We start from the raw sequence: 27443 nt of genomic DNA, 5'->3' as shown, positions 1-27443 counted from the left end.
CAGGTGAAGTTCAGGGCTCCAGTTGGATGTTTGGGGTTCACTCCTGAACACTCCCATCCTCACTGGGCACAGTCCAGCAGCCGTGGCAGGGGTTATTGGTGTCACTGTCCCCCACAACACCCTTTGTGGGAAAAAGCCACCTTGTGCCACTCAGACAGTGAGGGTTTTTTAATAAATACCTTTTTTTTTTTTTTTTTTTTTTTGCACAGAAATATACCAAGTTTTACAGAATACAAACTGCAGGGATAATGACCAAGCATCAAAGACAGAGGATGCAGAGCACCCTTGTGTCTCCCTCTGCTGTTCTCTAGCTCTGGCCCTGAGCTGTCAGCTCTCCCCATAACCCCACCCTGCTAAGGCTGGGGAGGGGACAGATGAGGTGCCAGCATGTCCTGCCCCAGGAGCAGCCAGGCTGGGCAAGCCCCAGCTCTGGGCTGAGGGCACCAGCTGGAGGGCATCACTGGGGCCAGGCAGGATGCAGGCCACTGATGGATGGACAATAGCCTTTTGGTGCTGGTGGAGAGGCTGCTGCTGGGTGAACAGTGGGTGGTGGCAGTGCTGGGAGCTTCTGGGCTGCTTCTGGGGGGTTGGAGCACAACCCTTGGATTAATCCATCAGACATGACTGGGGAAGGACAGCCCCGTTGCCTGGACCCTACAGGCAGCTGCCCAGGGAAAGGGGACACTGATCCCACAGCAAAGTACCCTGCTCTGCCCTGCCCTGGCAACACAACCACCTGAGCAGGGCTTGGCCCTGCTCCTGACTGTCAAGGCATGGTCTTGTGGCTCCTGCCCCTGTGAGCAGGACTTCCAGGCCACAGCCCTGGACACTCAGCCCACCTGAGAGGTCAGGAGGAGAGTGCGGTCCCTCATTCCACCGTACCTGCTCTGGAGGACAAAGAGCCCCAAAGAGAGGGGCCAGGCAAGGCAGAGAGGTTTGGGGCAGGGAGAGGAGGTTTGGCCTGTCTGCAGGCTCTCACCTCTGGGGCAGACACCAGACAGGCCACGCTCCAGGAGAGAGTTGAATCCCCATCACTAAAAGACATGAGACCACAGTTGGCTCGGGGTCAGAGAGGACCCCCTTGGCCAGCTCTGCAGCAGCCACACCTCCAGCTGCTCAGCACCCACAGGGGAGAGCAGAGAGCATCAGGAAAAGGCCCTGCTACTCCAAAGTCACTTACCTCAAGTACAAGACCACCATGAGCCCTTTCTCCCTTTCCAAAGAGATCCAGGAGATCAGAGAGCACCTTCAAGCTGCTCCTCCCTGATCTCCACACAGCAAATATCCCTACAGGCACCACAGTGTGGCCCGGGCTCCCCACTCCCACTCGGCAACAAATCCACATGGGGGAATCACCATCTCCCCACAGAGCTGGCCCCACCAACTGCAGGGATGGACAAAAATTTGCCACACCAATCCTGCATCTCCATCACCTAATCAGAGCCCTGAGCAGATCAGGGCCCAGAACATGGGGTGAGGCTGAGCAGCAGCCCAGGGAGGCAGCAAGGCTGCTCTAATCATGGGAAATGTTATGTCTGTTTGAGGGGGAAGTGAGGAAATCAAATGCACCATGGGGAGAGCCCCACATTGAGCCAGGAACAAGCTGCTGCTCTGCTCTGGCTGCTGCAGCACTTACGTGAGTGGGGAGTGAGGGGCAGGAGACGGCTCCAGAGCCATCCCACAGCCAGCCCTGCCTCACCCCACCTGGGGACAGCCATTTTTGGTTAGGAGGGTAAGGCTATTGTGTGATGGCACCAGATTGTACAAGTGAGATGGGGGCCTGACGAACGCCTGAAGGGGGTGCCAGGCACGGCGAAGGGAGGGTGGCTGGGTGAGTGTGAGAGTGTGCAGAGGCAGCAGGGAGGCACACCCGCTATTTGCCCGCGGCGGGGGCCGTGGCCACGATCTCCTCGTACTTGGGCGGGGGCTCATTGTAGGAGACGCTGGTCTCCTCGCCGCTGCTGCTGCTCTCCGGGTGGCCCGTCACCTCCTCGTAGGAGGGCGGGGGCGTGGCGCTGGACAGTCTGGAGAGGACGGAGACGGAATGCTCGGGCGGGCACAGGGCGCCGTCAGCCTGGGCGGTGCCCCCGGCCCGGGCATCCCCGGCCCCGCGGCTGCTGGCTTCCCGCTGGTACTGGGTCTCCCCCTGGCTCTGCGAGCGCTCCCGGTACACCATGACCCTGGGCAGGCTGCGGCCCGTCCGGCTGGCCAGGTAACGGTTCTGGGCGTAGGAGGGGCGGTGGCGGGTGGCCTTCTGCAGCTGGCACCTCCAGATGATGAAGAGGGCGATGACTATGAGGAGAGCCACTCCCAAGAGGGGCACCACCACGTACATAGCGTCAGAGCGCTCCGTGCTGTGCCCGGGGTCCTTGACAGAGTACACAGAGCTGGTGTAGCCTTTCCAGAACTCCATCTGTGACGGGAACAGGGAAACAACCATCACGTGCTGCAGGTGGGAGAAGGACCCCAGCCACCACCAGCAATAACCACTGCTTTCCCCAGGCCCACAGAAGGGGCAGCATTTTGGATGTCCCCCACCCTTTCGACCTGAGGTGCTGTGGGACCAACACAGAAGGTCCTGGGAACATCCCTCAATATCCCACAGCAAGCAGGGAAAAATGTATTCCACTCCAAGCCCAGCCTAGAGAATCATGGACAACAGCAGAGATTTGCCACACGTGCCATGGGAACACCAGCTCAACCTGCAGCTGTGGGCAGGGAGTCCTGGCAAAAGCAATGCCTGGGAAGGGAAAGTCATGCTGGGAAGTGAGGCCACAACATGCTGCCTGCAGCCAGAAGAGGACAAAAGGGACAGGAGAGGCTGTTCCCCTTGTGCTTTCCCTCTGTCTCCAGCCTGCTGAGTGTGAGCCCTCCCACATGCCCTGGGACACACACGCAGGACACACCCACCGTCTTCTCCTTGTTCTCAAACACCTCCTTGACCTCCTCATAGCTGCAGACTTCCTCGATGCACTCCCGCTCGATGGTGCCCTGCCGGATCTCCTCCAGGAAGCCATTGGCTCTGGGAAAGCGTTTCAGGAGCGAGTGGGCATTCCTGGCTCCCAAGAACACTGCAACACACAAGGCACAGACATTCTGAGCAGGGACAGGTACCCATACCCCATCGCTGGCCTCTGCCCAGCCAAGCTTTCCAACCCAGCTTCCTGACACCACATGCATCCCCAACACCAAAAACCAGGGCTACAGTCAGGTAGGACAGCAGGTAGGAGAGCCAGAGGTCCACAGGACTCTTGGGGTCTGCCCAGAGACATGGCACCAGGACCCACCCTGTCAAGGCTGAGGTGCTAGAGACACCACAAGCAGCAGCTGCAGCCACACAGAGCAACTGAGGAAGAGAGAAAAGATTCCAAAAATATTTCTTTCCAACCTTCTGCCCCAATGGATTTCATCTTTCTGCCCCTTTGTTGCAGGGCAAGGGAGATCCCACCAGGAGAGCAAGACCCCACAGGGCTGGGACACAGAGCTCTGCCAGGACACGGGGCCAGCACTGAGAGGGACTCAGAGGCCACAGTTCACCACGACAGCCTGCTGGGAGCTGGTGTCCCTGCTGCCAGCTGCTCAGGGTCGTGCAAGCTCATCAAGGACTCTGTTCAGACCCCAGAGAAACCACTGTCTTCTCCCAGGCCCAGGACAACAAGTGCAATCATCCCCAAAACACAGGGACAGCACAGGGGTATATGAGTCAGGGGCCTGAGCAGCCTCTCCTCACACAGCAGCACATTCTTCTCCCCACTGTGTTTTGATGCAGAGGCCTCACAAACTTTCCTCTGCTCCCAAAACCTGGGAGACTCCTCAAGTCTTCTCACAGTGCATGCACTCCTGGAGCCAGGAGCAGGAACAGCACCTTCCTGCCTGCACGAGAGACATCAAAGCCTCTCTCCATATCCTGCAGGAGGGACACCTCCAGGGGGTGCAGGAGGCCAGCACCTGCCAGGACCTGCAGCAGCACAGGAGGCAAAGCTGTTTGCTCTGAGAGCAGAAACTTCACACAGAACATGATCCTTCCAGGATCCAAACACGCATTTCATGACTGAGTGTTTCCACAAGGCAGTTCAACACACTCAGCTCTAGGCCGCTTCCAGCTCTTCCCACCAAGCCACAAAATCCTGCTGCTTCCCTTGGGAAGATGAATCAGTTCAGCTGGGTGATCCACAGGAACCTATTTACCTCCTTCACCATCAGGCTGTTTTCCACTGGATTAACAAGGTGAACCCATTCACACAGCAGCAGGAGTATCAGAGGAGGCAGGGGGACACAATCTCCCATCTGACCAGCTTGGTGCTAACAAAATACTGGCTTCACAAGCAAAACAGTCAGTGAAAAGCCACCGACTTCTTTCCTTAGGAGCCTTTTGCCAGGGAGAAAGGCAAGATTCCTTCTGCTTTACCTTCCGTGTATCCTGCTGCTGAAACAATACAGCAAGGTATTTGTGGGAGTATTTGGAAATATCAACAGGGACAAGATCATGGTGTAAGAAACAACCACTACTGTGCTACACCAGCCTGGGCTTGGAGGCACTGAGCTGCTTTTGTGCTGTGTAGGTGCATTTCCCCCTCGTGATTTATTAATGCCTTGCTTCTGTGAGAGTTTGCAGAGGGCTGAACCACTGAGGTGTGAATGAAGAGCAGCATGAATGATGTGAGTCACAGATCTTCCCTCAGAATCGACTTTATTATGCAAACCATTTTTTTTTTTACAAGGACAACCGAAAAAGCATTTTCAAGAGGCACAGAAGGCATCTTGCAGAAGGGCAGGGATCAGCTTGCCTTGGCTTTCACAGTTGTGGAGGGCTATGCTGGCTGGAGAGGAACAGGCTGGCAGGCTGACCTTGTCTTGAGCCTTTCCAGAAGGAGATGAAATTTTACAAAGACAACATTCACTCTGCAAATGTCCTGTACTTTGCTGGAGAAGTCTGGCCTCACCTCCTTTGCCTCCCACCTTGATCAGGCCGTGGTATAAACTCTCCCCTCCTTGGCACTTGAGCCTGAGACTTGGATTTCAACTTCCTCAGCAATCTTAGAGCAACAGGCTTGGCTGCAGATCTCACTGTCAGGGTTTTCCATCCCTGCAGAAAGCAGTCACTGGACCCCTTCCCTGCTTTGCCATGCTGAGCTGGCCACTAAGGTAGGAAATAAAAACAGACACACAGGCAGGCAGGTATCAAAAGCACTGTCCTAACTGCAAGCATGCTGTGACAGAGGTGTGTGTTTTTCCCCACATGCAATTTCCCTCGGGGACATAGAAATGGTAGGAGAGCAGAAACTGAGTCACTGCTCCTTTCCCTTGAAAGTGCAAAGTGGCTCAGGACCAGAGCAGGAAAAGCAGTGGCCCTCAGGAAACGAGCCTGTCATCTCTACTGGATCCCCAGCTGACATGAAGAGCAGCCAGCCAGGCAGGTGCTGTCCCCAAACAAACCAGGGGGCTGAGGGGACCTGACAATGCCCAGCAGGCTCAGTGCTGATCCCCTGTGCCTCTCCAAGCCTCCCCACACCAGCTGGAGAACCGGTGCTCAGGAAAGATCAGAGCTTTTAGGCAGGGGAAGCAGGAGCAAGGGCTGGGTTCACCTCAGCCCTGCTGGCTTTCCTGAGGTGCTGCTGGCCCCTGGTGGACACCACGCCATGTCTCAGCTGCCCTGCTTGGGGGGCTGCTTCTCTGGGGAAGGACTATGGCTGTGCCTGCAGGGATGGCAGGGAGCTTGTGGTGGAGAACCTGCCCATCACCACATCCACCCCCTGGACATCAGGGTCACCGTGAAGGGGACACTGCCACCACAGGGGACACCTTCCACCACCAGGACATGCTGGTGAGCCAGCACCTGAGCTCTGGGAAGGCGAAAATGCAGCAGTGGAGGAAGGCAGGGACCCAGCTGGGCACCCTCCTCATTAACTGAAGATTAAAGCAGCCTTTTAAAAACACTGCCTGCAGATCTCTGCTCCCTCCCGCACCAGCAGAGCACAGATAATGAAAGAAGGCATACCTGTTATCCCTGGGGTCCTCCTCCCCAGCGTGGCTACTGCCTCCACCTTCACAGCTGGCTCTGGTGGCACTCGGAGCAAATCCTGAGATCCCAGTCAGATCTCTCCATCTCCCCTTCACCACTGCTGTCCTCCTTATGCTCCCATCACACCTGGGCACGCAGCCTTCGTGCAGGCTGCCCAGGAGAGCCAGAGGGAGGCTTGAGCCCAGCTCTGGACAGGCCACACACCTCTCTGCAGCCTTGCCAGGCTCAGCCCATCTTTAGTGCTGGCCCAGCAGTGCTCTGGGTGTGGCACAGCGAGCTCAGGGTGGGGCTGAGCTCGGCAGCATGCACAGAACGCAGAGCCCCGGTGCCACCGGGCACACAGGGCAGTGTGGCCCCCAGGGTGGGCATGGGCATGAGGAGCACTGCTGATGAGAGATGTCAGAGCAGACAGGCAGCCCAGAGAGCCCTGGGGAGGCCTGTCCTGCACAGCAAGCAGCACACAGAGACAGAAATGCTGCAGAGGTCAGACCTTCAGCACCTCCTCTCGACTCCCACCTTGCAGAGGGGAGAGAGAAGCACAAGTCAGGCCAGACCTCAGACCTCACCCAGGGCCAACAGCTGATGGCAGCTGCTCCCCAGAGAGGATAACACCCCCCAAAATGCACAGGCACCCCTTTGTTGAGAGGTGGCTGTCAAACATCCCCCTTCTCTCCAGCACCACCGGCACCTCTCCGCCTTGCCTGGGACCACTTACTTGCCATGCTGCCTCACTCGGCCAAGGGGGGCTCCTGCCTACCTGCAGGGAAGAAAACAGAGAGTCACTGACAGCTTAAATTTCCAACCCAGTTTCAAAGCCCAAGCCTCCATCACCCAGGTTCAGATTCATGCAGAAAGCATGGTGCTGAGTGGTGGACCCACCACAGATCCCATCCCAGCAGTGCCCCTGCAGAGAGCCAAACACTCCAGCTGCCTCCCTGCTCCTCACCTGCCTGGGGTGGCTGGAGGGGCTCAGGGCACCCTCAGCTCCTAGGGAGAAGCAGGGCCCTTGCAGACTGGATGAAGGAAAAACTGGATGAGGGATAGGCTCCATTTCTCACCAGCAGATGAGATGACCTGCATGTCACAGACTGCTGGGAGCAGCCTGGTGCTCTTCCCTTCCACAAGAGATTGATGGATACAGGTGAAGCAATCATCTTATTTTAGAGCAACTTCACAGACGTGCCAGTTCTCACTTCTGCAACTCCTACCCACAATCTGGTGGTTGGGCCAAGCTAAGGGCAGCAGCAAGAGTGACAGAGCTGCCTGCACACCCAGGACAACAGCTCTCCAGCTGGACAAGCAATTTTTGTGCTTCAAAAGCAAGACTGAACTAAACAAAACCCCACAGAAGTTCCATGAAGCCCTGCAGAAGCAGAGGATACCTGCTTGTTTTCCATGCTTTGTCTTCTCCCTGTGCTCAATGCCCCACAGATCAGAGTGCCCTGGCTGACTATTGCTGTGACACTTGCTGTGGCAAAGCCACAACTGTCAGGAGTCAGAGCAGACAGGACTGCCCAGCTCCTGCAGGGATTTATTGCAGGTGAAGGAGCAGGCATGGTTAGAAACAGCAGGAACTAAACCACATGCTGGTCTCAGGCCCAGGACTTCAGATATCCAGTTATCCCCAAAGCACTTGGATCTGCTGTGCTGGAGTGAGGTGAGGGACAGAACAGAGCTGTTCTCAGGGGGGCTGGAAACACACTTCTCCTTTCACATGAAAGGCAGGAACAGCCAGAAGGGCTGATGCTGCATGCCAGCACACCTCACAACAGCCACCTTCCAGTAAATGCAGCACCTGTCCCTGCCAGCATCAGGTTTGCTGTGCTTTCCAAGGCTCCTACACCTCCTAGTGCCAAGAGGGCATGCAAGCCTGGAGCTGTGTCCAGAGAGAGAAAGCAGCTTCTTCCCAACACTTTGGGAAGCTCAGATTGCAAACCTCAATGTGGAGTGGAAGCAGGAGTGAGGGAAAGCAGCAGAGTACCAGAAGGGAGGGATCTGCTGCCTCCAGTGCCCCATAGCCCAACCCCACTTCTCTGAGCCCTTCTGGGAGATGTGAGAGGCCTCTGGATCCTTGAATTCCCCCACAGGCTCTGAGCAGGGACCACCTGACCCACTTCTGCTCTCATCAGTTTTTACAAAGAGACCCAAAGCCCCAGGATAAAAGAAAGCACGGCACAGAGCACATGCCACAGTTTCCACACAAACCCTCCTTGTTACAGGCATCCTCCCCCTCTGATGGACAGGAGAACAAAGACACAGAAAGAAGGATATTCTCACGTCACACAACAGACCACAAATTTAATGCCGTTTCATTTCATTTACACTCTTTTACTTTCTTCCACGTATCTGTGTCAATGCACCCAGTGCCACAATCAGGGAGCTGCACACAAGCCTCCAAGCACAAACAATGCCGGTGAGAAGGGCAGACGTCCCAGCCGCTTATTTTTATTTCCACATGCAAATTCCTGGCCACCTCCCCTGGCTCCAGCGAGCAGGAAAAGCTGGAGCAGCGCACACACTGACGCCAAGGGGAGCAGCATCCCTCCTGCCCCCACGCAAGCCGAGAGAAGCCTGAAGCTGGAGGCTGACCTAGCAGACGCCCACCCATTCCCGATGCCCCCCCTCCGGCTTCCCATCCTCTATAAATACCCCATCGATAGGAGGTTGCTAAGGCAACCGTGAGGAGGCGCGAGGGATGCAGCCATGGGAGTGAGGATGCTGCAGTCGCACATTTGTGTCTCCCCCAGGCTCCCCCCATCTCCGCCCCCGCTCCCGTCACTGCTGCCAAAGGAGGAAATCGTGCCGGGAAAACACGGAGCGTGCCTGGAGCCGGCTCCCCGCGGACCCCGAGGGGACACGGGGGTCCACACTGGGAGGTGGCACCTCCTCGACAGGCTGGGGGTGGCCCAGTCCCCCCGAGCCCCCCGTGCCGCGCCACGGCACGCAGGGAGGGTGCTGACAGTGGCAGCATCACGTAGCCGCGGTGCCAGCTGGATGCCAGCAATATTGGGGCTGTTCCGTGCCAAGATCCACGGCGAGGAGAAGAGGCTACGGCCGGCTACGCTTGACAGGGCAGGAAGCCTCGCCCTCCCAAAACAGCCGTCACACCCCACCCTGCTCGCTGGCTGCTGTCACACTGCCCTGGCAGTGCCACTCCGGCCCCTCTGTGCCCAAACCCAGCTCCCAATGATCCCCACTGCGCTCGGCTCCCAGAGCCACCCCACGGCTGGGACCCCCAGCTCACCTGTCACCCTGCAGCAGGGACCCCCAGCCTACCTGTCACCCTGCAGCTGGGACCCCCAGCCCACCTGCCCAGGTGTGCAGGGGCTTTCCAGTCCTCCCTCAGCCTTCGGTGCCACCCCACAGCAGAGCCCTCAAGCCTAAGTGTCACCCCACAGCTGAGATCCCCAGCTGACCTGTGACCCCACAACAGGGACCCTCAGTTTACCTGCCACCCCATGGCAGAGCCCCTCTGCCTACCTGTCACACCACAGCGGGGTCCCCCTCCTTCCTCACCTGTCACCCCATAGCAGGGCTCCCTAGCTCACCTGCCACCCCATAGCGGGGTCCCCTAGCTCACCTGCCATCCCATGGTGGGGCTCCCTAGTTCAGCCGGCACCCTATAGTGGGGTCCCCTTCCTCACTTGCCACCCTACAACAGGGACCCCCATGTCCCCTGTCACCCCACAGCGGGGTCCTCCAGCCCCACCTCCCCGGCTGTGCGGGGTCCTTCCAGCCCCACCCTCCGCCCCACCGACACGTCCTCCTCGTCTCCGCCGCTCTCTGTTCGCCGCGCGCCCAGACACGCCGCGCCAGTCCCAGCGCTCCCGGCTCCCCTCTCCGCGGTACCAGCCCCTTCATCCCCGCTCCAGCCCCGCAGCCGCGGTCCCAGGGCTCAGCTGTCCTCCCCCCAGCCCCGCGGCCGCACCCCGCGCCCCGCCGGTACCTCATGGCGGCCCCGCGCCCGCCGCAGCCTCTCCCTCCCGCCGACGGGCAGGGGAGGGGAGGCCCCGCCCCCGACACGCCCCCTCCCGCCCCTCGACCAATCGTGTCCTTCCGCGGCCCGCGCGCGCCGCCTTCCTCTTGCAATGGGGATGCGGGGCGGGAGGGTGGGCGGGACCACGCGCTCCTCCCTCTGCTCGGGATGGATCGGCAGCCAATCAGAGCGGGCTTCAGCTGCCGGGCGGTGCCGCGATGGTCGCTGGGAGCTGTAGTCCTGAGCCCCGCCGTGGTTCCGCGGAGAGCGGGCGCGGCCCGGGGGCGGCCCCGGGGGTTGGCCGGGGCTCCGGGCGGGTCTGGCCCCGCTGCCGCACGCAGCGCTGTCTGCCTTCCCCTGCCTGTTGCCTCACGCCGGCCTGCTGGGGTCGGGGCTGCCAGCATTCCGCGGGTGCCCCGCGGTCATATCCCCTGCCGCCTCCTCCTCTTCATCATCCCGTTCTTCTTCTTCCTCCTCATCCTCCTCCTCGCTGCCCGAGTCCTCATAAAAGAAGAGGGTGGCCTGCACCGGGAAGTTCTCCAGCAGCTTCTCCCCCACGCTATACAGGTGGTCAAAGGCCTTGGACTTGGGCCAGAGGAGCCTGTGTGGGGAGAGCCGGAGTGAGCCCCCGCCCGCCGCGCCCCCGCGCCCGCCCGCGGCCCCGGGGCCAGGGCACGTACCTGACCGGGTGCTGGAAGAACGCCAGCGCTTTGCTGGGACCGCCGTGCCCCTCCGCTGCCCGAGCCTGGGGAGACACAGCCGGGTGGTACCGGGCTCCCGCTGCCCGGGCTGGCACCGGGGTGCCACACACACAGCGACTCCCCCCTCCCCTGCCCCCGAGCTGAAGGGCTCGCAGCACCGCAGGGAAGCTGGCATCTACCCCCACACCCTCCTGACGGGCTTTTTGCCAGTGTAATCTCTGCCCCGTGCTCCAGAGCGGGTGCCCAGGCATGCCGCTAACGCCCTGAGGAATGCCCGCCCGGCTGGGAACAGGCGGCCCCCTCAGGGCTGCTGTGGCCGTGTCCCCTCAGAGGCTCCGCCGGTGCTCCAGGGGAGCTGGGCACGGCACGGCCCTGGGACAAAGGACTCCGTGGGACAAAGTGACTGAGAGGGTGGTTGTGTGCCAGCAGGGACCCCACGGGCATGGGGACAGTGCCAAACTCACAGCGTCCATCTCCTCCCGCCGTGGCGCGGGTCCCTCCTGGGCTCGGGGCAGCCACGGTCTCCAGAGAGGAAGGGCTCTAGGGGAGAGACAGAGAAAGCAGCTTCAGTGCCACAGCTACCCACCCTGGCCCGCTCCCTTTGCCTTGCTCGGGTGAGGCAGCCCCACAGCATCACCCGCCCGGCCAGCCCTGCCCGGGTGCCAGCACCTCTGTGCCACCCACGGCCACTGGCATCAGAGTGTCCCCAGCTCCGCAGCCTTCACCCAAACCCAGCTGGCGCTTTCCCATCCCACCTTCCTCACCCTCCTGCCCGCCCCATTTTCCCCAGTACCTTGCCCCTTGCTCCAGCCCCGGGGGTGGGCAGGCACTGGGCACCGGCACCCGGAGCCCGTGGGCAGTCAGGCAACAGGCAGCAGCTTGCATGGTAGCAGGAGATGCTGTTCCTTGTGACACTGCAGACCCTCGGTGGGGACACATTTATAGCTCTGCCTCGGCCGGTGACTCACAAATTCTTTGGGGCTGTGGGGACAGCGGTGTGAAATTCGTCCCAGTTGTGTAAACAGAGGGCCGAGGGGAGGCTGGGGGCGGAGGGGCTGCGATCTCTGGTGGAAAAGCAAAACACAAAAGGGAAAATTTGGACACCATTTGTGAGAAAATCCCCGGGGGGGAACAGGGGAGGGTAGAGACAATTAACAAGGATGATTAAGTGCTCTTTGTAGCCATTTGCATAAGGGAGGCAAGGGAGATGGGAAAGGGATGGGAAATGGTGGGGCAGATGGGTATGGGATTGGGACAGTGCAGTGGGCATGGGATGGGACTGTATGTTGGGCATGCCATGGGCACAGTGTGCTGGGCTTGTGTTGGGGACAGCACAAAGGGCATCACAAGGACAGTGATGGGCTACAGTGGTGACAAGCACAGAGCCACCAGGAGGCAGCTGATGGCTTGAGAGAGGCTCAAGAGCGGACAGGGAGGGAGGACACGTGGCAGGGATGGACCCCAGGCGCTATCAGGGCAATGGTCTTGCTCAGGCACCCATGGCCCATCACCTCAGGGAGCTGCCAGAACCCATTTCCACAGATAGGAGAGCAAGCACTTGCCAGTGTTCCCTGCCCTCTCCTTTGAGTTTTTGAGATGTGGACCACAGCAGGAGGGACAGAAAAGCTCCTCAATGTGAGGGTGCAAGGCTGATGCAGCCCCTGGCCACAGCAGGGCCACTCATCCTGTCCCTGCCCACTGCTCCTGCCCAAGCACTCAAAGAAAAGTGCCACTGGCAGCTCCTAGGAGAGTTTCAGTTTGGGACAAGGAAAGAAAATAGCAAATGGTCCCGGCTGTAGCTCTGCTATCAGCATCCAAACACCGCTGTCCAAACGCCGGCCGGACCCTGCTCAGCTCTGAGCACAATTTGTCACCAGAGGCCCTGCCTGCCCCTCTCCATCTGTGGCAGCCGGTGAGCAGGAGGGGGCACGGGGCCAGCACAGCTCTCATTACCTTCCCCATTTGCTCCTCATTTGGGCCAGCAGTCTTACAACAACAAACCCCGTGGAGGACAAGCAGGGCCAGGAAGAGTAAACCAAAAGTTCAGGCTGGCTCTGAGGAGTGGGGAGCTCAACCTGCTGGTGTTTCACTGCCCCTCAAACCCCAATACAGGCAGCACAGCCCAGAGTGGACACAGGGATGGTGGCACAGTCACCTGCCAGCCACTAAGGCTGTCCAGAAGGATGACAGCAAGCCTCAAACCTGAACCCATTAGGTGAACCTACCCCAATAATTCATAGACAACCAGCAAAGCATTGGGCATCCCAGCTCCCCAATCCTTCCCGACACCCAAAGGGTTTAATTCTGATCTGCAATAAGCCTCTGATCCAGGAGATTTGCAGGTGGATTGTGCAAAGCTGTAGCTGAACAACTGCAGCCCCTGATCCCCTGGGCTGGGGCCCTGGCTGCTCACCCTGCCCCGAGCAGCCGCCTCCAGTCCTGGGTGACCCCCGGCTGCAGCCACCCTGGGTCCCACGCTGCACCTCCAGCCACCTCTGTAAGTACCTCAGAGCCCCCTCCCTCACCTTCTGCTGGCACCCTGAGCACCCAGGTTTTTCTTCTCTAGGTGTGGGAGGTCTTGGTGAGAGCACAGGAGAGCAGACAGAAAGCTGGCAAACTTTGGTGCCGAGCATTTGAGGTGGCAGCGGGGGGACAGGAGCAGGGGCAGGCCCCGGGTGGTGGCAGCACGCTCAGCCAGGAGCGCTCCCAGGGGGAGCGAGGCCACTGGCCGCGGTGCCGGGCTCAGCCCGGTTTCGCAAGGCACCACAGAAGGAGGAATTTTTAAACAAAGCAGAGGGAAAACAAACCAACCCTCTCCACCACCTCTGCCAACCTCCCCCGGCCTGTGTACAGGGCTGTGGGCGGGAGGTGGCACTGACTCAAAATCCCACAGGAGCTGCACCCCGAACTGCTCACCCCTCCACAGGACAGGTCACCCCTCCACAGGACAGGTCACCCTGCTTGGCTGGCATGCTTCCACAAAGCATCCCAAAGAAGATGCCAGCCCTGATGTAATTCTGCCCTCTGCGGGCCTCCAGGCTCTGCTGAGGATGCAGGTGTCACTGTCACATGCATCCCTCTCCATCCTTGTCCCCAGCAGCACAGAAAGGCTGATATCCACGGTTCAATCTCAGCTGGCCGTGTCCCTTTGTGCCAAAGGAGCCTCAGCTGCTCTGGGTGGGTCGTGGGTGGCTGCAGATGCCTCGGGTGAGCCCCATGCAGATGGGACAAGGTGCCATCCCCTTTTTTTCAGCTGAGGGAGCTTTGGCTTCACCACCTGCAGTCACCTCCATCAGGTCCCAAATAGCACGGTGCAGCCGTAGCTTTTTGGCTTCCTCAGCTCGAGGCGTCACAGAAGACAAGGGACCTGGAGGAAGGCAGTGGGCTCTTTCCCCACAGCAGCAGCTGGCTCTCCATCCCTGCCCGCGGCGTCAGTGCAGGGGAGGGCTTTGGCGTCCGTCCTGGGCAGCGCTGCTCTGCCTCTGGAGCCTGCCTGGGGAGATAGCGGGGGTGAAAGGGCGCCTGGCGCTCCTCCACGGGCTCGGGTCAATCGTTAATCGGGAGGGATTGCTTTCCGCTCCCGCAGGTAACTCCCCGCGGCTCCCACCCCGCACAAAACCGGCACCCCCGGCAGCGGGGTGGAGCTGCAGAGCTGCGAGCGGAGCCTCTCGCCGGGCCATGGGAACGTGAGCAAACGGGAGGGACCTGGGCGACAAGCTGCGAGCCTCGGCCAGCGACAGAGGTGACAAGCAGCCCCCACCATGGTGTCCATGGGGCTCCAGCTGCTGGGCTACACCGTGGCCTTCCTGGGCTACATCGGCACGCTGACGACCACGCTGCTGCCCAGCTGGAAAACCAGCTCCTACATCGGCTCCAGCATCGTGACAGCCATCAGCTTCACCAAGGGGCTGTGGATGGAGTGCGCCACGTACAGCACGGGCATCACCCAGTGCGACATCTACAGCTCCCTGCTCAACCTGCCCGCCGACATCCAGGCGGCCCAGGCGCTCATGGTGAGCTCCTGCGCCGTGTCCTCGCTGGCCTGCCTGCTCTCCGTCTTCGGCATGAGGTGCACCGTGTTCAGCCAGGGCTCGCCGGGCAAGGACCGCTTGGCGGTGGTGGGCGGCGTGGTCTTCGTCCTCGGGGGGCTGCTGTGCTTCATCCCGCTGGTGTGGAACATCCACGTGGTGCTGCGGGATTTCCGCAACCCCGTCATCCCCGACAGCATGAAGTTCGAGCTCGGGGAGGCTCTTTACCTCGGCATCATCTCCTCCCTCCTCTCCCTCGTCGGCGGCTTCATCCTCTGCACCTCCTGCCCTGCCCGGGGCGCCACCACCGCCTACTCCAGCGCCTACCAGCCCCAGCTGCTGGCGAGCAAGAGCCCCCAGTCCTCTGCCAGCCAGGTGCAGAAGACCAAGAGTGAAGTCAATTCCTACAACCTGACAGGATACGTGTAGTGGCTGCAGGGGGAACCAGGCTGGCACCTCTCCCGGCTCCCAGGGCGTCCGGGCTGGCACCGAGGGGGCGCGGTAAGAGCAGAGGGCACGGGCATCGCCGTGTGCTTGGGGGGGCTGACCCCGCTCTCTCCCCGGCATTCTGAGAGCCTTGTGACTGCTCGGAGATCCCAGCTGGTGGCTTACACTGCTGAAGAACCCTGAATCCGGCTCCTGGTCTTTACTCCGTGCAGCTCCTGGCACGGCGGGAGCCCAGCCCGCAGCCCCAATGAACCTGCCTGCAAAGGGGAGAGGGCTTGTGGCCGCAGGGAGAGGCCCGCTGGCCATGGAGGCATCGCAGCAGGGTCAAGGGCATGTGCGTGGGTCTGGAGGTGCTGCTGGGGGTGGGGGGGTGAGTGCTGGTTGCAAACCGATGTCGCAATAAATACGTCTTTCTAGCCACACTGTATCCGAGCTTTTCTCCGGCACCGAGGGGCTGTGAAGGGGGCCAAGATGTGAAAGGTGTCCCTGGCCCTTGCTCTGGCCTGCCTCCCCCAGCCCACGGCTGATGGCTCTGTCACCCGGGAGCCCCGGCATGTGGGAGCCCTGCTGAGGGGGAGGAGGGCCACTCCCTGGCACAGTTTGTCCCTGGGCACCACGCTGGGACGTTGCCATGCACCACTACTGCCAAGGTGCCAGGAGGGACATGCAGAGCTCCCTGTGGGATAATAGCAGGCAGCACCTTCCCTCTGTCCCCCCAGCCCTTCTTGCCCCGGGGAGTGCAGGTGTGATGAGGCTGGGGTGCCCACAGGGGGATTCATTGCCCCTGTGTGTGGCACACCCCAGTCCACAGGAGGTGGGCAGCCCTGGCATTCCCACATCGCCATCCCAGTGAGCACTGGCACCGTGGGCAAACATGGTCCCAAGAACCAGGGGCAGCTCCTGGCTATGGTGGAGTCTGAGCAGCCCAGCTCAGCTACAGAGAGGCCTCACAGGCAGGTCCTGAGCCATGAGGTCCTTGGAGGGTCTGTTTTGGGAGAAAATGCCACCAGTGAGACACTGGAAAGCTGCAAGGGATGGGCAGGCAGGAGCTAAGGGTGTGGAGGGACAGGCTGTGTGCTGCAGGCCTGCACAGGAACATCCACACAGGCTGCAGGTGGCACTGGGGGTGCTGGCACAGGCCAGGCCATGGCAGGAGAGGAGGGGCAGGCAGCCCAACCCCACAGCCCACCAGGCTGATCCATCTGCTGTACCACTGCCCCAGGTGAGAGAACCCCTGCTCTGCTGTGCCACTGCACAGGGCCACCCAGAGACCACCCCAGGGAGCAGCAGGCCTTGGTCTACCTGCTGACCCCTCATAAAGCAATTTAGATTAGGCCATGGAGAGGAGGGGACCATGTTCTGCACTCGAACGTCACCACCGTCACCCTTGCACCAGTGAAATTGTGTTTGCTGTGGGGTTAGCACGCTCCTGATAACGTTGGGTCACGCTTTCTCCCCTCCTCAGAGGGCAAGGAGCTACACAGGGACCCATCCCAGGGTGACACTCGCTGAAGGGACCAAGGTGGATCTCCAGGCAAAGGCCAGTGACCCCATTTCCATGGCCAAGGGACAAAGCACAAAGCACAGCATCAACCCTGGAGCAGCTGAGTTATTTATTCCTGCCCCAGGGAAAAGAGTGCCCTGGGGCATGCAAGAGGCTTAACCTGCTGCTGCAGCCCCCCAGGAGATGCTGCAAGTTCTGAGGGTCCTTTGGCCATAAATGGTTTTTTTCTGGGCAGCTGGTGGAGAGAGTGGGAGAGAAAATAGTTGGCACAAAATGTCACACCTTAAAGAGGAGGAATTCCTGGGCACTGGGTTCTTGCCCCTCACCTCCCACCCCTGTCTGCAGGCAGAGGCTGTGCTAATTAAACAAAGGGGCATTTGAAACACTCAGAGCTTGATTGGTGCTGGGCTTATTAATGCTTTAATTCAGGGAGCAGAAGGGAAGCTTCCCCCAGAAGGAGAAAGGCAGCTGGCACAGGCAGAGTTCAGAGCTGGGGTACAGAAACACCATCACACTGCAACAGGGACCAGTTCCCCAGGCCCCTGGGCCACCACCCTGCCACAGGGGAGCCCCTGCATTAAGCACTGGGTGGGTTCAGGGAAGGGAACGTTTTTCCCCTCCAGCTTTCCTGGCCTTCAATGTGAATGAACCCAAAGATGTGAAACCTGGCTACAGGGCAAGGCAGGGTGACACAGATTTTCCACTTGGGAAGGAGGATAGGGAAGGGGAGGGGAGGACACTGGGTGCACAGCTGTGGTGGCAATGGTTATCTCTGCATCATGCAATAGCCATGTTCTCATTATTGATAAAGCAGGTTCTTGAGGGCAGTCTGGATGTGGCCCAGCCTAGGGACAGGAAGAACAGGAGCCCAGACTGCCCCAGGGGCAGCTCTGCTGATGGACAGTGTGAGGGAAGGGATGGAGCCCAGCCAGCCAGCACAGAAGCAGCCCCTCAGAAGGCTCCTGCCCCTCACCAGCTCCGTGGCAAAAGCTGAGGGTGCTCCAGAATTCCTGCAGGAAAGGCCCAGGGGAGCACAGCCAAGTTCAGGACAAGATGGGGGAAGCAGGGCTGGGCAGAGGGCTGGGTGGGGAAGGGCTCTCTCCATCTCAAGCCCACACCTCACAGGCTGGTGTGGTGGAGTGGGGAGCCTTGCAGCCCTCTCTGGAGGGCCAGGCTGCAGTGACTAATCCCCTGCCATAAGGAAATTAGTCCTTTCCCTCTTTCCCATCTGGATGATGCCTCGATGGAAGGAATGGGGCAATAAAATAATGTGCCCTTATCTTCAAAAGTGATAGAGGCACTATAAACACCCAGGATCAGGGACTGCAACCTCATCAGCTGGTCATGACAAATGTGCAGAAAGTCACAACTTCTTCCAAAGAGGGAGCAACCCAGCCCATCTGCAAGGGCCCTGCATCCAGCCCTTGCCCACCAAGCCTCTTCTCATGCAGAGCACTGGCAGGGATGCCCAGGTGAAAAAGGGCACAGGTTTGCCCTAGAGCCACCAGGATCACACACCTCCTGCCTCCCTGGAGCCCTACAGGCAGGCAGAGCTCCTTCTGGCATTCTCAACCTGCTGCTCATCTCTGCCTGGCACAGCTGACCTGGAGCAGCAGCAAATAATCCACGCAAGCTCTCTGGGGAATATCAGGCCACGTGCTGGGAGGGCCCATCTCTGCCCACAGCCCCCAGGAATTTTGCTCAGATAGGAGGGAAGGGAGGGGGAAGGAGGTTCAAGCCAGGTTCCTGATGGGCTGAGGCACTTGGAAAGGAGCAGCACATTCCTCCACCCTCTGCCCAGCCACAGCACACTCCCAGCTGCCTCCCACGCCGTGTCAGAGCCCTCCTGGCCCCTCAGCAAGCCAGGGTTGATGTGGAACATTGCCCATGGCTCTGCAGCAGCCTCTCAGGAGCAGCAGAGGATACACAGCTGAAAGGGGCTGCCCTGGACACCCCAAATCCTGACTGCCAGGCTGGGCTCAAGTCACACACTGACAGGAGTGGGAGAGGCATTCCCTGCCCCAGCCATGCTCCTGAGCCCAGGAAAGAGCCTCATGGGTTCACCTCTGCTATCTGTGGTGCTCAGCTGGCAACTGCACTCACATTTCACCTCCTGGGGCCGTGGGGATGGCCCTGTCTGGAGTCAGGGCACACAGCACGGGCTGTTGGTGCCCAGCTCTTCTGTCCTGCTTGCACTGGAGGTGAGGAACAAGCCCCTCTTTGGAAAACACCTCCTATCAGGGGAAAAACTGCTGCACAAACTCATGGCTGTCCACAGCCTCCTAGGTGAGACCTGTTTAAAGGCACCTTAAAGGATCTTTCGGTCTTGAAGGAAAGATATGAGGGCAGAATGAACTCCATGACACTGCAGGGGACAGAGGCCTTTGGAGATTGCTAGAAAGCACCTTCCTGTTTGAACAACAGCTCAGAAATCTATCAGGAGGGTTATAAAAGGTGTTTATCTCAGAAAAGCTGATACCCGTGGAGAGGACACGGATGTTTGATCTTCCAGGCGTTGCATTAACATCACAATCTGATTGTTCCATAATAATTGGAGTCCAATCTCTACTGGAGGAGCTTCAATTAGTGATCTCAGCAAGCCTCATGTACCTGCAATCTGTAGTAGCAAAAAAAAAGGCTTTGTAGTAGAACCCAAACCAATTCAGTGAGCAAGGCATACTTTTATAGTGTAAAACATAAGGTCTTCCACAGATTTTAAAGAAGTATTGGGAAAAACATACTCCATCTCCAAAATCTGCCAAAATCTGATTTGGAGAACTGGTTTAGAGAATTGCAGATAAATTGTGACAGACAGAGAGAGGAAGACCAGAGGATCCCAAATGCCTTTGCATGAACAAACAGAGCTGCAACCACCTTAGCAAGTCTAGAGAGTCAGCCCAAGCAATCCCTGCCATCCTGGCACCTCCAAGCCTGAGGGCACCAACATTTTGGCAGCTGCTAACAAAGGTTCATGCCTAGAAGATGCTCAGACCCCAGGCACAGCTGAGCCCCTCCAGGCTCCCTGCTAAGCACCACAAGTCTGGAAGGAACAGATCTTCCCATAAGCAGAGAAACCAGTCAGCTTTGGGGCTGCCTTCTATCTCCACTCAGGATATCAGGGTGTGCTTTGAATGAAGGTTTTCCCTCACTGGCAAGCTAATCTTTCCCCAAGTCAGGTGTCTTTTTTCACAGAACTTACAACACCCACTATTTCTGGGACGTCCAGCCTGCTAAAAAGGGCTGAGAGCAGAACAAGACTCACGTCAGAAGCAGCATGATTGCCTTGAACTTGCTTTCCCAGAAAAGCTGTCTCTCTAGGTTCCTCAGGTCACTGGAGCAAAGTCCCACAGCACCAGCTCTACCTGCCAGGTGCTCCCAAGATTTCTCCAACAGATGCATTTTCATTACCCAAATTTTTAGCCTTTTCCTTTTGAGGTTGTGGGCACAATTTCAGCCTTCAGTATTTTTCAGGGCATAGAAAAGCCCAGAGACTCTGCAGACATTCCAGAGCTACAGGCTGACCTCAGCTATCCCTGGAAGCACCACTGTGATGCTGACATGCCCTCTGAACAATTCCAGCACACTTTCACAGGAATGAGGGCACTGCTCTTTGTCTCTGGTTCTTCCCCACTGCCACAGGAGCCAGGCACACATCTCACCCACCACTGGAGCCTCTGATCCTCCCACGACTGAGCACCTCCTCCTCAGCCTTCTGCCCTTCCCAAACACCCTTTATTTTAACGTTTCCAGATGGTGAACTGGCAGGATGTCTCATGCCAGGCCTGGCTGCTGGCTGGGGCAAGGCTCGCTCCACCTCCATGCTGCTGGGGAGGTGGCAGGGGAGAGATATCACAGAGAAAAACAATTAGCTCCTTGTTTCAAGGCAAGGAGAGCAGGCTTTGGGTCCAGGGACATCCTTGGCAAGGGAAAGGACCCCCCTGTTGCAAGGCAAAGCCCCTGGAAGTAGCTCCCAGAGCAAAGTGCCCATAGCCCAGCCAGGGAGCTGCCTGGATCCTGCTAGCACACAATAAATTTCCACCTGCCTGGGCAGACCTGTGCCTGTAGCTGACACCCCAGGGCCTGCTGACAAACAAGGGTCTTGCTGGGGGTTATGGCCTCCTTCCCAAAGCTCAGGGAGCCCCATCTCCCTGCTGTGCTGGGTGACCAGTGTGCCAAGGGCTTATTCCTGCCTTGGGGTTCTGCAGCTGAAAACTGTTTTACCTCACAGTCACAGGTGCAGCTAATCCACCCAACTTCAGTACTGAGTAAAATCCTCATGGGGAATAAGCAGTGCAAAACACAGTGTAAAGGCAGCCCAGTCCTATGTGAGGAGACAAGTTTACCCTCAGCTGTCCCTGAGTGCAGCTGCCCTTTCCCATGGGAGATCTTTGCAAAGCAGAGGGAGGCTGCCCAGGAAATGCAGGACTAAAGCTCCCAGCTCAGTGAGGGGATGAAGAGAGCCACAGTGCCTTCAGCAGAGTGAGCTGAGGAGAAACACACCACTGCTCTTCCCTGGCTCCTTGCACCCCTGCCTGCTCCTGCACACCCCCATGCAATGCTGGGACCAAGGGCAGGACAGGCTGGGTCCCCCCAAGCCCTGCCAGGGCTGCTGGGTGCAGCCACAGGAATTCATGGGGCACAGCACGGTGCTGGCACAGCGGGCACTGGGAGGAGAAGGCTTTACCAACCTTCCTTATCTCTGAAGATGCCTTTCTGACCTCCTCACCTCCAATATGTGTTTATCTCCACTACACAACTTAATCCCCCAAACTACTCTGGCAGCAACTCCTGGCACAGGCATCCTCAAGAGAGTTTTGAAAGACGCAGAAGAGAAGTGCCAAGTTTCAAACCCAGCTACTCTGATACCAGCTTATCCAAGGAAAATTAATAGCTGCAGCTTGCCAAGCTACATCCATTTAGGAAACGCTCCATCACAGAACTACTTTGTGTGTTATTTCCTCACACTGGGGAAAACAAATCAGCTCAAGAAATGCCAAAAGACCCATGTATTGCTGTAAGGAGCATATATTTTTATCTTGCTGCTGATGTCAGACACAGAGAGGTGAGAATATGAAGCCTGCTAGCTGTTCACAGGCTGCTGAACGCTTCCGTAGGCTCACGGCTCTCTGCTGATGGATGCTTGCATCAAAGCTGCCCTTTGCTCACCACCTCCTCAGTCAGTACAGCCCATTCCTCTCACTAACTCCTCAGTGTCTGTTTTCTGCACATCACCGTGCTGGGCTTGGCTGGGCAGACTGAATTTCCTTCACAGCAGCTGCTGTGGGGCTGGGTTTGGTTTTGTGCTGATAACCCAGGGGTGTTTGAGCTCTCCCTGAGCAGGGATTGCACCCAGCCAGGGCCTGTCCTGCTCCTCACCCTCAGCAGTGAGGAGCTGGGGGGCACAGCCAGGGACACCCCAGACCTTATGGCATCACCCTCAGCACACAGAGCTGGGGGAGAAGGAGGAAGGGGGAACATTCTGAGTTTGTCTTCCCAAGTAATCGATGGAGCCCTGCCTTCCTGGAGCACCTGCCTGCCATGGGAGGCAGTGCATGAATTCCTTGTTTTGCTTTGCTTGCATACACGACTTTTGCTTTAGTTATTAAACTGTCTTTATCTCAACCCACAGGTTTTCTCACTTTTACTTTCCCAATTCTCTCCCCCATCCCACCGGCGGGGAGGGAGTGAGTGGCTGCGTGGGGCTGAGTTGCCAGCTGGGGTTAAACCATGACAATCACTCAGCCATGTTCTCCTTTCCCTGGGTGGCAGGAATAAACCAGGAGACAGGATTTAGCCCAAGGGCTTGACACACGCCATGAAAAACTCTGGGGATGTCTGTGAATAATCTGCTGAAAAATAAGGTCAAGTATGTTAGGGATAAAGTTCAGATCACAGAGCTACTTAAATGGGAGGGAATAAAAAAAGATGCAAAGAGGAGGAGCAGCAGCAGCTAAGATTACGCATATGTGCCGTGAAGAACATTGAGATCAAGTCTGAAGGAGGTGTGGACATTTCCTGCTTTAGAAGCAGCTCTGGAGAAGAAAATAAAGGTCTGTCTTTTCACCCACCCAGGGTAGATGCCTCAAAGCATGATTGGCTTTGGGCATAAAACTTCCCAGAATGGTCAGAAGCATGGATGCTCCCAAGATCATTGGCTATTTTGTACTTCAGAAAATATATTTCATGCAACCATAAAAACTGGTGCAAGCATCCCAAACACTGCTAAAGTAAAACTTCAGCTCATTGCAATATCCTAGTACAGATTCAATCTCCTCAACAGCTCTACTGAAAATTGAATATGATTGAAGTGTGGGCCTGTGGTTTGAGGACTGGCTGGAGAGATGTCAGAAACAAAACACCAAACAATGAATGAAGGTAAGAAATGCTGCTTTCAAACCATGAACAGAGGGAGACAAGGGGCATACCTTCAATCTCAAGTGTTCCCACCTGCAGCACTGACCTGGAAACACAGTAAACAACACAATCTGAAAAAATCAAGAGAGGTCACAGAAACAGCTCTGAAATCTCAAAAGATGACCTGGAAACTAAACAGGATTCAACCAAGCAGGAGATCAGGAATGGTGGAGACAGACACAGGTCCTACAGACTGCAAAAAACCCCACAGCTGTATAGACATGTCCTTTCTGCCTGCAATAGCAACAGAGAAAGTCCCTTCTGGTGAGTTGTAAGAAGTTATAAATGCTGCCCTTTCCAGGAGGAAATGATGTGGCACAACCCTCACCATGCAGGATGGGGATCTCTGTCCACAGCACTGAGTTGCTCAACTCTGGCTCTCAGGCAATGCACACAGCACACGTTTGGTGATATCACCTGAGCACTGCTTTCTGTCACATGGCCTCATGCCTCTCCAGGTAAAATGAAGAGTTTCAGTCAAAGGAGGGATGCTGGGCTGGCCACCCACGCACCCTCTCCCCCACACCCACGGCCTGGGTGAAAGAATGCACTTCAGGAGGGACAGGGAATGTGTGACTGCAAGGGTGGGCTCTCCTCAGCTCCTTGGAGCCAGTCATTTTAAGGTGTGAAGGAGGAAATCAGGGTTCAAGATGCTTCTGCACTGGAAACCACCTCAGGCTTGAACAGTATTGAACTATTTGCACTTGCCCTTGTTTTCTTCCCATAAACCATATACTGCAGGCAGCACAGGGACATGCAGCATCTTTTGAGTGCAGCCTCTCCCCTTTGTCACATCTGGCTGCTCCCAAACCCCTCATCTTCCTCAAACACCCATCATCCTCGACATTTCCAAGTTTAAAGTACAGCCATGTGTCACTGTGATATTTTATGAAAAATTCCTTTGCCAGGATTTCTTCTCCTGGCAAGATGAGGAGCCTCAGCTTCTCCGTGTTTTGCACCTCTGGAATGTGATTTGGAGAATTGTTTACCTCATGAGTTTACCCATGTGAATTGTTTTTAATTAATGGCCAATCACAGCCAGCTGTGTCAGACTCTCTGGGTCTGTTATGGGTTTTTATTATTCATTCTTGTCTAGCCTTCTGATGTCTCCTTTCTCTTTCTGTAGTATAGTTTTAGTATAATTTTAATATAATATAGTATGATATGATATAGTATAATATAATATAATATAATATAATATAATATAATATAATATAATATAATATAATGTAATGTAATGTAATATAATATAATATAATATAATATAATATAATATAATATAATATAATATAAATATATCAGCCTTCTGAGAACTTGGAGTCAATTCTCATCTCTCACCTCGTCCTGGGGACCCTCACAGCACCACAACAATTGGTGACCACAGCCATGCTGCTGGCTGAAGAAGAGTAAGAGGAGTTTAAGAAGACAGGGCCAAACAAGGGAAGCTGCCAGGCAGGACAGCATCAGCTGGAGATGCAGGGAGCAGGGCTCAGGCAGGCTCCCCCAGAGCCTTCCTTGCAGCAGATCTGAGGCAAGCCCGGCTCAGCACCCGCCGGCTGTTCCCATGGCTACCCGGGAAGATAAATTGAGTTCAAGGAACCTCGTGTTGCTACATTATTTAACAAACAGACTGTCACGCTCGGAGGAAAACACAGGCGGGACCCAGTTTAGCAGCTGCGTGGGCTGGTCAGACTGATGGATGCCCTGACGGCGTGGAAAGGCCAAAATCCAGCTCAGCCTGAGCCTGGCAGGGTGTCAGCCACAAGGAGAGTCCAGTGTGGCCACAGCAGAGCCATGCTGGTCCTGCAGGCCACAGCTGCTTGTCCAGAAACACAGCCAGACCCTGCACCTCACACAGCCCTGGATGCCTGAGCCGTTTATGAAAGAATCCAAAGCCTGACTTCAGGAAGGGAAAGGCCTCCCCACCTCCAGTCTGTGCTCTGGCCCAGCAGAGCTGCTCAAAGGCAGCCCTGGGCAAAGAGCAAAGGGATGTGGGCACAAAGGAAAGCACAGGAGGAAAAAAGAGCATGGAGGAGTATTGCAATCCTGTGATGGCCCCAAGGAGGGGAGAGAATGATGCATCTGACTCCATGGATATCAGAAGGCTAATTAATTACTTTATTAATCTGTATTATTCTATACATCTAAAACTGGATCTGCCAAGCACTCAACCCTGCACACACTGCCCAGAATCTCGTGACTGTCCCCCAACAGTCCTGACACACACACACACCTGGCCCTGACAGGCCAAGGAAACAAAACACCATCACTGTGGGTAAACAATCTCCACATTGCATTCTGCTTTGGCACAAACACAGGCACAGCAAATGATAAGAATTGTGTTTTCTTTCTCTGAGGTTCAGAGAATGTGAATCCCAGAAATATTCTTGGGAAGAATCGTGCCTTGCTTTTCTCTGGGAAGAAAAATGTGGAGCTACAGAGGAGTTATAGGGGTGCTGGGAGAGATGAGCGGGCTTTGAGGGAAAAGGTGTTGATGGAGCTGGTGTTGGAAAAGAGGCCCAGCATGGCAGCAGTGAGGAGAAACAAGAGGGGTCTGGGGGGGAGCTGAGGCAGGGAAAACAGGAGGGGTTTGGCCCCATGAGTGTCCCGGGGCAGCGAGGGATGAGCAGGATGAGCAGCACTGTTCTCACCACACCATGTGTTCAGTGCTGGCGTAACCCAGCCTTTCCCCTTCCCCAAAATCCGGAGGGAGGAGCAGAAGGTGACCCAGATCGCTCTGTGATTCACCAGCCAGCTGCACAGGGCCACGGTGCTGTGGTTCTGCGAGATGCCAGGGTCCACCGGGCCGTTCTGAGGACCCTTGGTGGGCAGGCAGGGGACACGTGCGGGACACAGGCAGGCCAGCAGTGCCACCGTGTGGGAGCGGGTCACCTCCCTCTGCAGGACACGGGCAGCGAGCTCTGCAGCGTGAGAGAGAGCAGTGGGAAACACAAACACACACACGCCTATAAATAAACTCAGCTCTCACCCTCCCCCCGTCCCGAAACTTGAAAAGAATGAGAGGCTTATCCAGAGAAATTTTCTCAGCCAGAAGCCTGCTCCTTGCTGGAAGCCAAAAGACTGTGTTGTCTCTCAAGTGATTTTCAATAATGCCCAGAAAAATAACTCTTTCACCAGGCACTGGAGTGAGACTGACAGGACTGTAAATACCAGGGTCCTCCTTCTTGCTCATCTGGAAAACTAGGACTTTGGCCAGCTTCCAGTGTGCAGGGACGTCTCCAGGCTCCCAAGACTTGAAGAATAAGGGAGAGAGATGCTGTGATGACAGCCCAAGCATTTTCATTTCACCCTGGGATGAACCCTATCGTGCCCCATAGACTTGTGTGCATCCAGCTGGAGCAGCAAGCCTCAAACACGTTCAGTTTCGGCTGGGAGTTTATCCTGCCCCTAATCACAGCTCCAGGGGTCCCAGGGCCCATCTGATGTTAATGACAGACATGAGGAAGGTATTAAAAATCTCTGCTTTGTCCATGTCCCTGCTTGCGAGGTGTCTGACCTCATCAGTGCAGATGATGTGATCTCTGAGCCTCCTTTTGCTGTTAGCATGTTTTAACAAGTCCTTCTTACTGTCTTTCACAGCACTGGCAAGCACTAATCAAGCTCTGGCCACATGGACTGTTGAACAGCATCTCCCTCATTTTCCTGTGTAACCTGTCCTTCCTTCCAACTGGGCCTTCTGTTCCCCCAGAAATGAGTGCTTATGACAATAAACTGTCTTTTTTCTCTCCACAGGAGAGGTTCTGATATGGAATGCAGGTTAGCTGGACCTTGTTGGTGCTTCCAACCTCAATGGAGCATAGTCCTCAGCACTGGTTCCACTTGCAGAGCCTGGTATCTCTGACCCAAGGGCACCTGAGAAGGTGGGGTAATCTCAGAAGAGCACACAGAGAAATGCAGTTTAACCCCTGTGTGCAGCACAGAGCACTGGGAACAGCTGATTCCAGGGGAAGGCACCAGCACAGTCAGGAGTGACAAGGAAACAGTGTCAGGAGAAGTTCTCTCTAGGCACCACCGTCCATTTGTGTTGGTGTCCAGAAGCACAAGGTGAAAATCTGGCACGTAGGGGTTTAGAATAGAAAATGTAATTATCATTTTTCTGGCAGCCACAAGTTGAACTGCACAGGTGTTTTCACTGAACTTTCCAACACATTCATAGGTCTCCATCCTCAGAGAGCTGCTGACATTGCTTCCTTCTGTTGAAAAGCTCCTTTATTATCTGGTTTCTGAATTATAAAAATTTACTTCTTGGGCTCCGGAGCCAAGAATAATTTCTACTTAATGATAAAGGCTATCTTATCTGGCTTTATGGAATGCTGAACTTCAACAGCTA

The 27443-nt window shown here is 56.6% G+C and overlaps 3 protein-coding genes across 7 annotated transcripts; 1 reads left to right on the top strand and 2 right to left on the bottom strand.

Moving 5' to 3' along the window:
• Positions 1-153: 153 nt before the first annotated feature.
• On the bottom strand, positions 154-10275 carry PRRG3 (proline rich and Gla domain 3). 5 transcript variants are annotated; one of them, XM_071442678.1, is made up of 5 exons: positions 9299-9740; positions 6969-9266; positions 6738-6779; positions 2911-3071; positions 154-2413 (listed from the first exon to the last, which is right to left on the bottom strand). In XM_071442678.1, exons 3-5 carry the CDS (start codon positions 6742-6744, stop codon positions 1874-1876), a joined length of 708 nt encoding a protein of 235 aa, XP_071298779.1. In that variant the 5' UTR covers positions 6745-6779; positions 6969-9266; positions 9299-9740; the 3' UTR covers positions 154-1873. The 5 variants fall into 5 exon arrangements, 3 of the variants coding, with proteins under 3 accessions (XP_071298779.1, XP_071298778.1, XP_071298780.1); XR_011681585.1 differs by lacking the exons at positions 154-2413; positions 2911-3071; positions 6969-9266; positions 9299-9740 and adding exons at positions 4674-4860; positions 4960-5140; positions 5999-6538; positions 9969-10275; XM_071442677.1 differs by lacking the exons at positions 6969-9266; positions 9299-9740 and adding an exon at positions 9969-10093.
• A 92-nt stretch (positions 10276-10367) lies between these two features.
• Positions 10368-11584, bottom strand: RIPPLY1 (ripply transcriptional repressor 1). The gene is made up of 4 exons (XM_071442935.1): positions 11493-11584; positions 11164-11239; positions 10679-10743; positions 10368-10599 (listed from the first exon to the last, which is right to left on the bottom strand). The coding sequence occupies exons 1-4, from the start codon at positions 11582-11584 to the stop codon at positions 10368-10370; spliced, it is 465 nt and encodes a 154-aa protein (XP_071299036.1).
• A 2231-nt stretch (positions 11585-13815) lies between these two features.
• Positions 13816-15561, top strand: CLDN2 (claudin 2). The gene has a single exon (XM_071442073.1). It carries the CDS (start codon positions 14461-14463, stop codon positions 15154-15156), a length of 696 nt encoding a protein of 231 aa, XP_071298174.1. The 5' UTR covers positions 13816-14460; the 3' UTR covers positions 15157-15561.
• The last annotated feature ends 11882 nt before the right edge of the window (positions 15562-27443 follow it).

The sequence above is a fragment of the Agelaius tricolor genome, unplaced genomic scaffold, assembly GCF_023055355.1.
Source record: "Agelaius tricolor isolate 1412-34295 unplaced genomic scaffold, bAgeTri1.0.p SCAF_17, whole genome shotgun sequence".
Taxonomy (NCBI): Eukaryota; Metazoa; Chordata; class Aves; order Passeriformes; family Icteridae; genus Agelaius; species Agelaius tricolor.
Note: the sequence above shows the minus strand (reverse complement) of the source record. Positions and strands in the feature narration are given on the sequence as shown.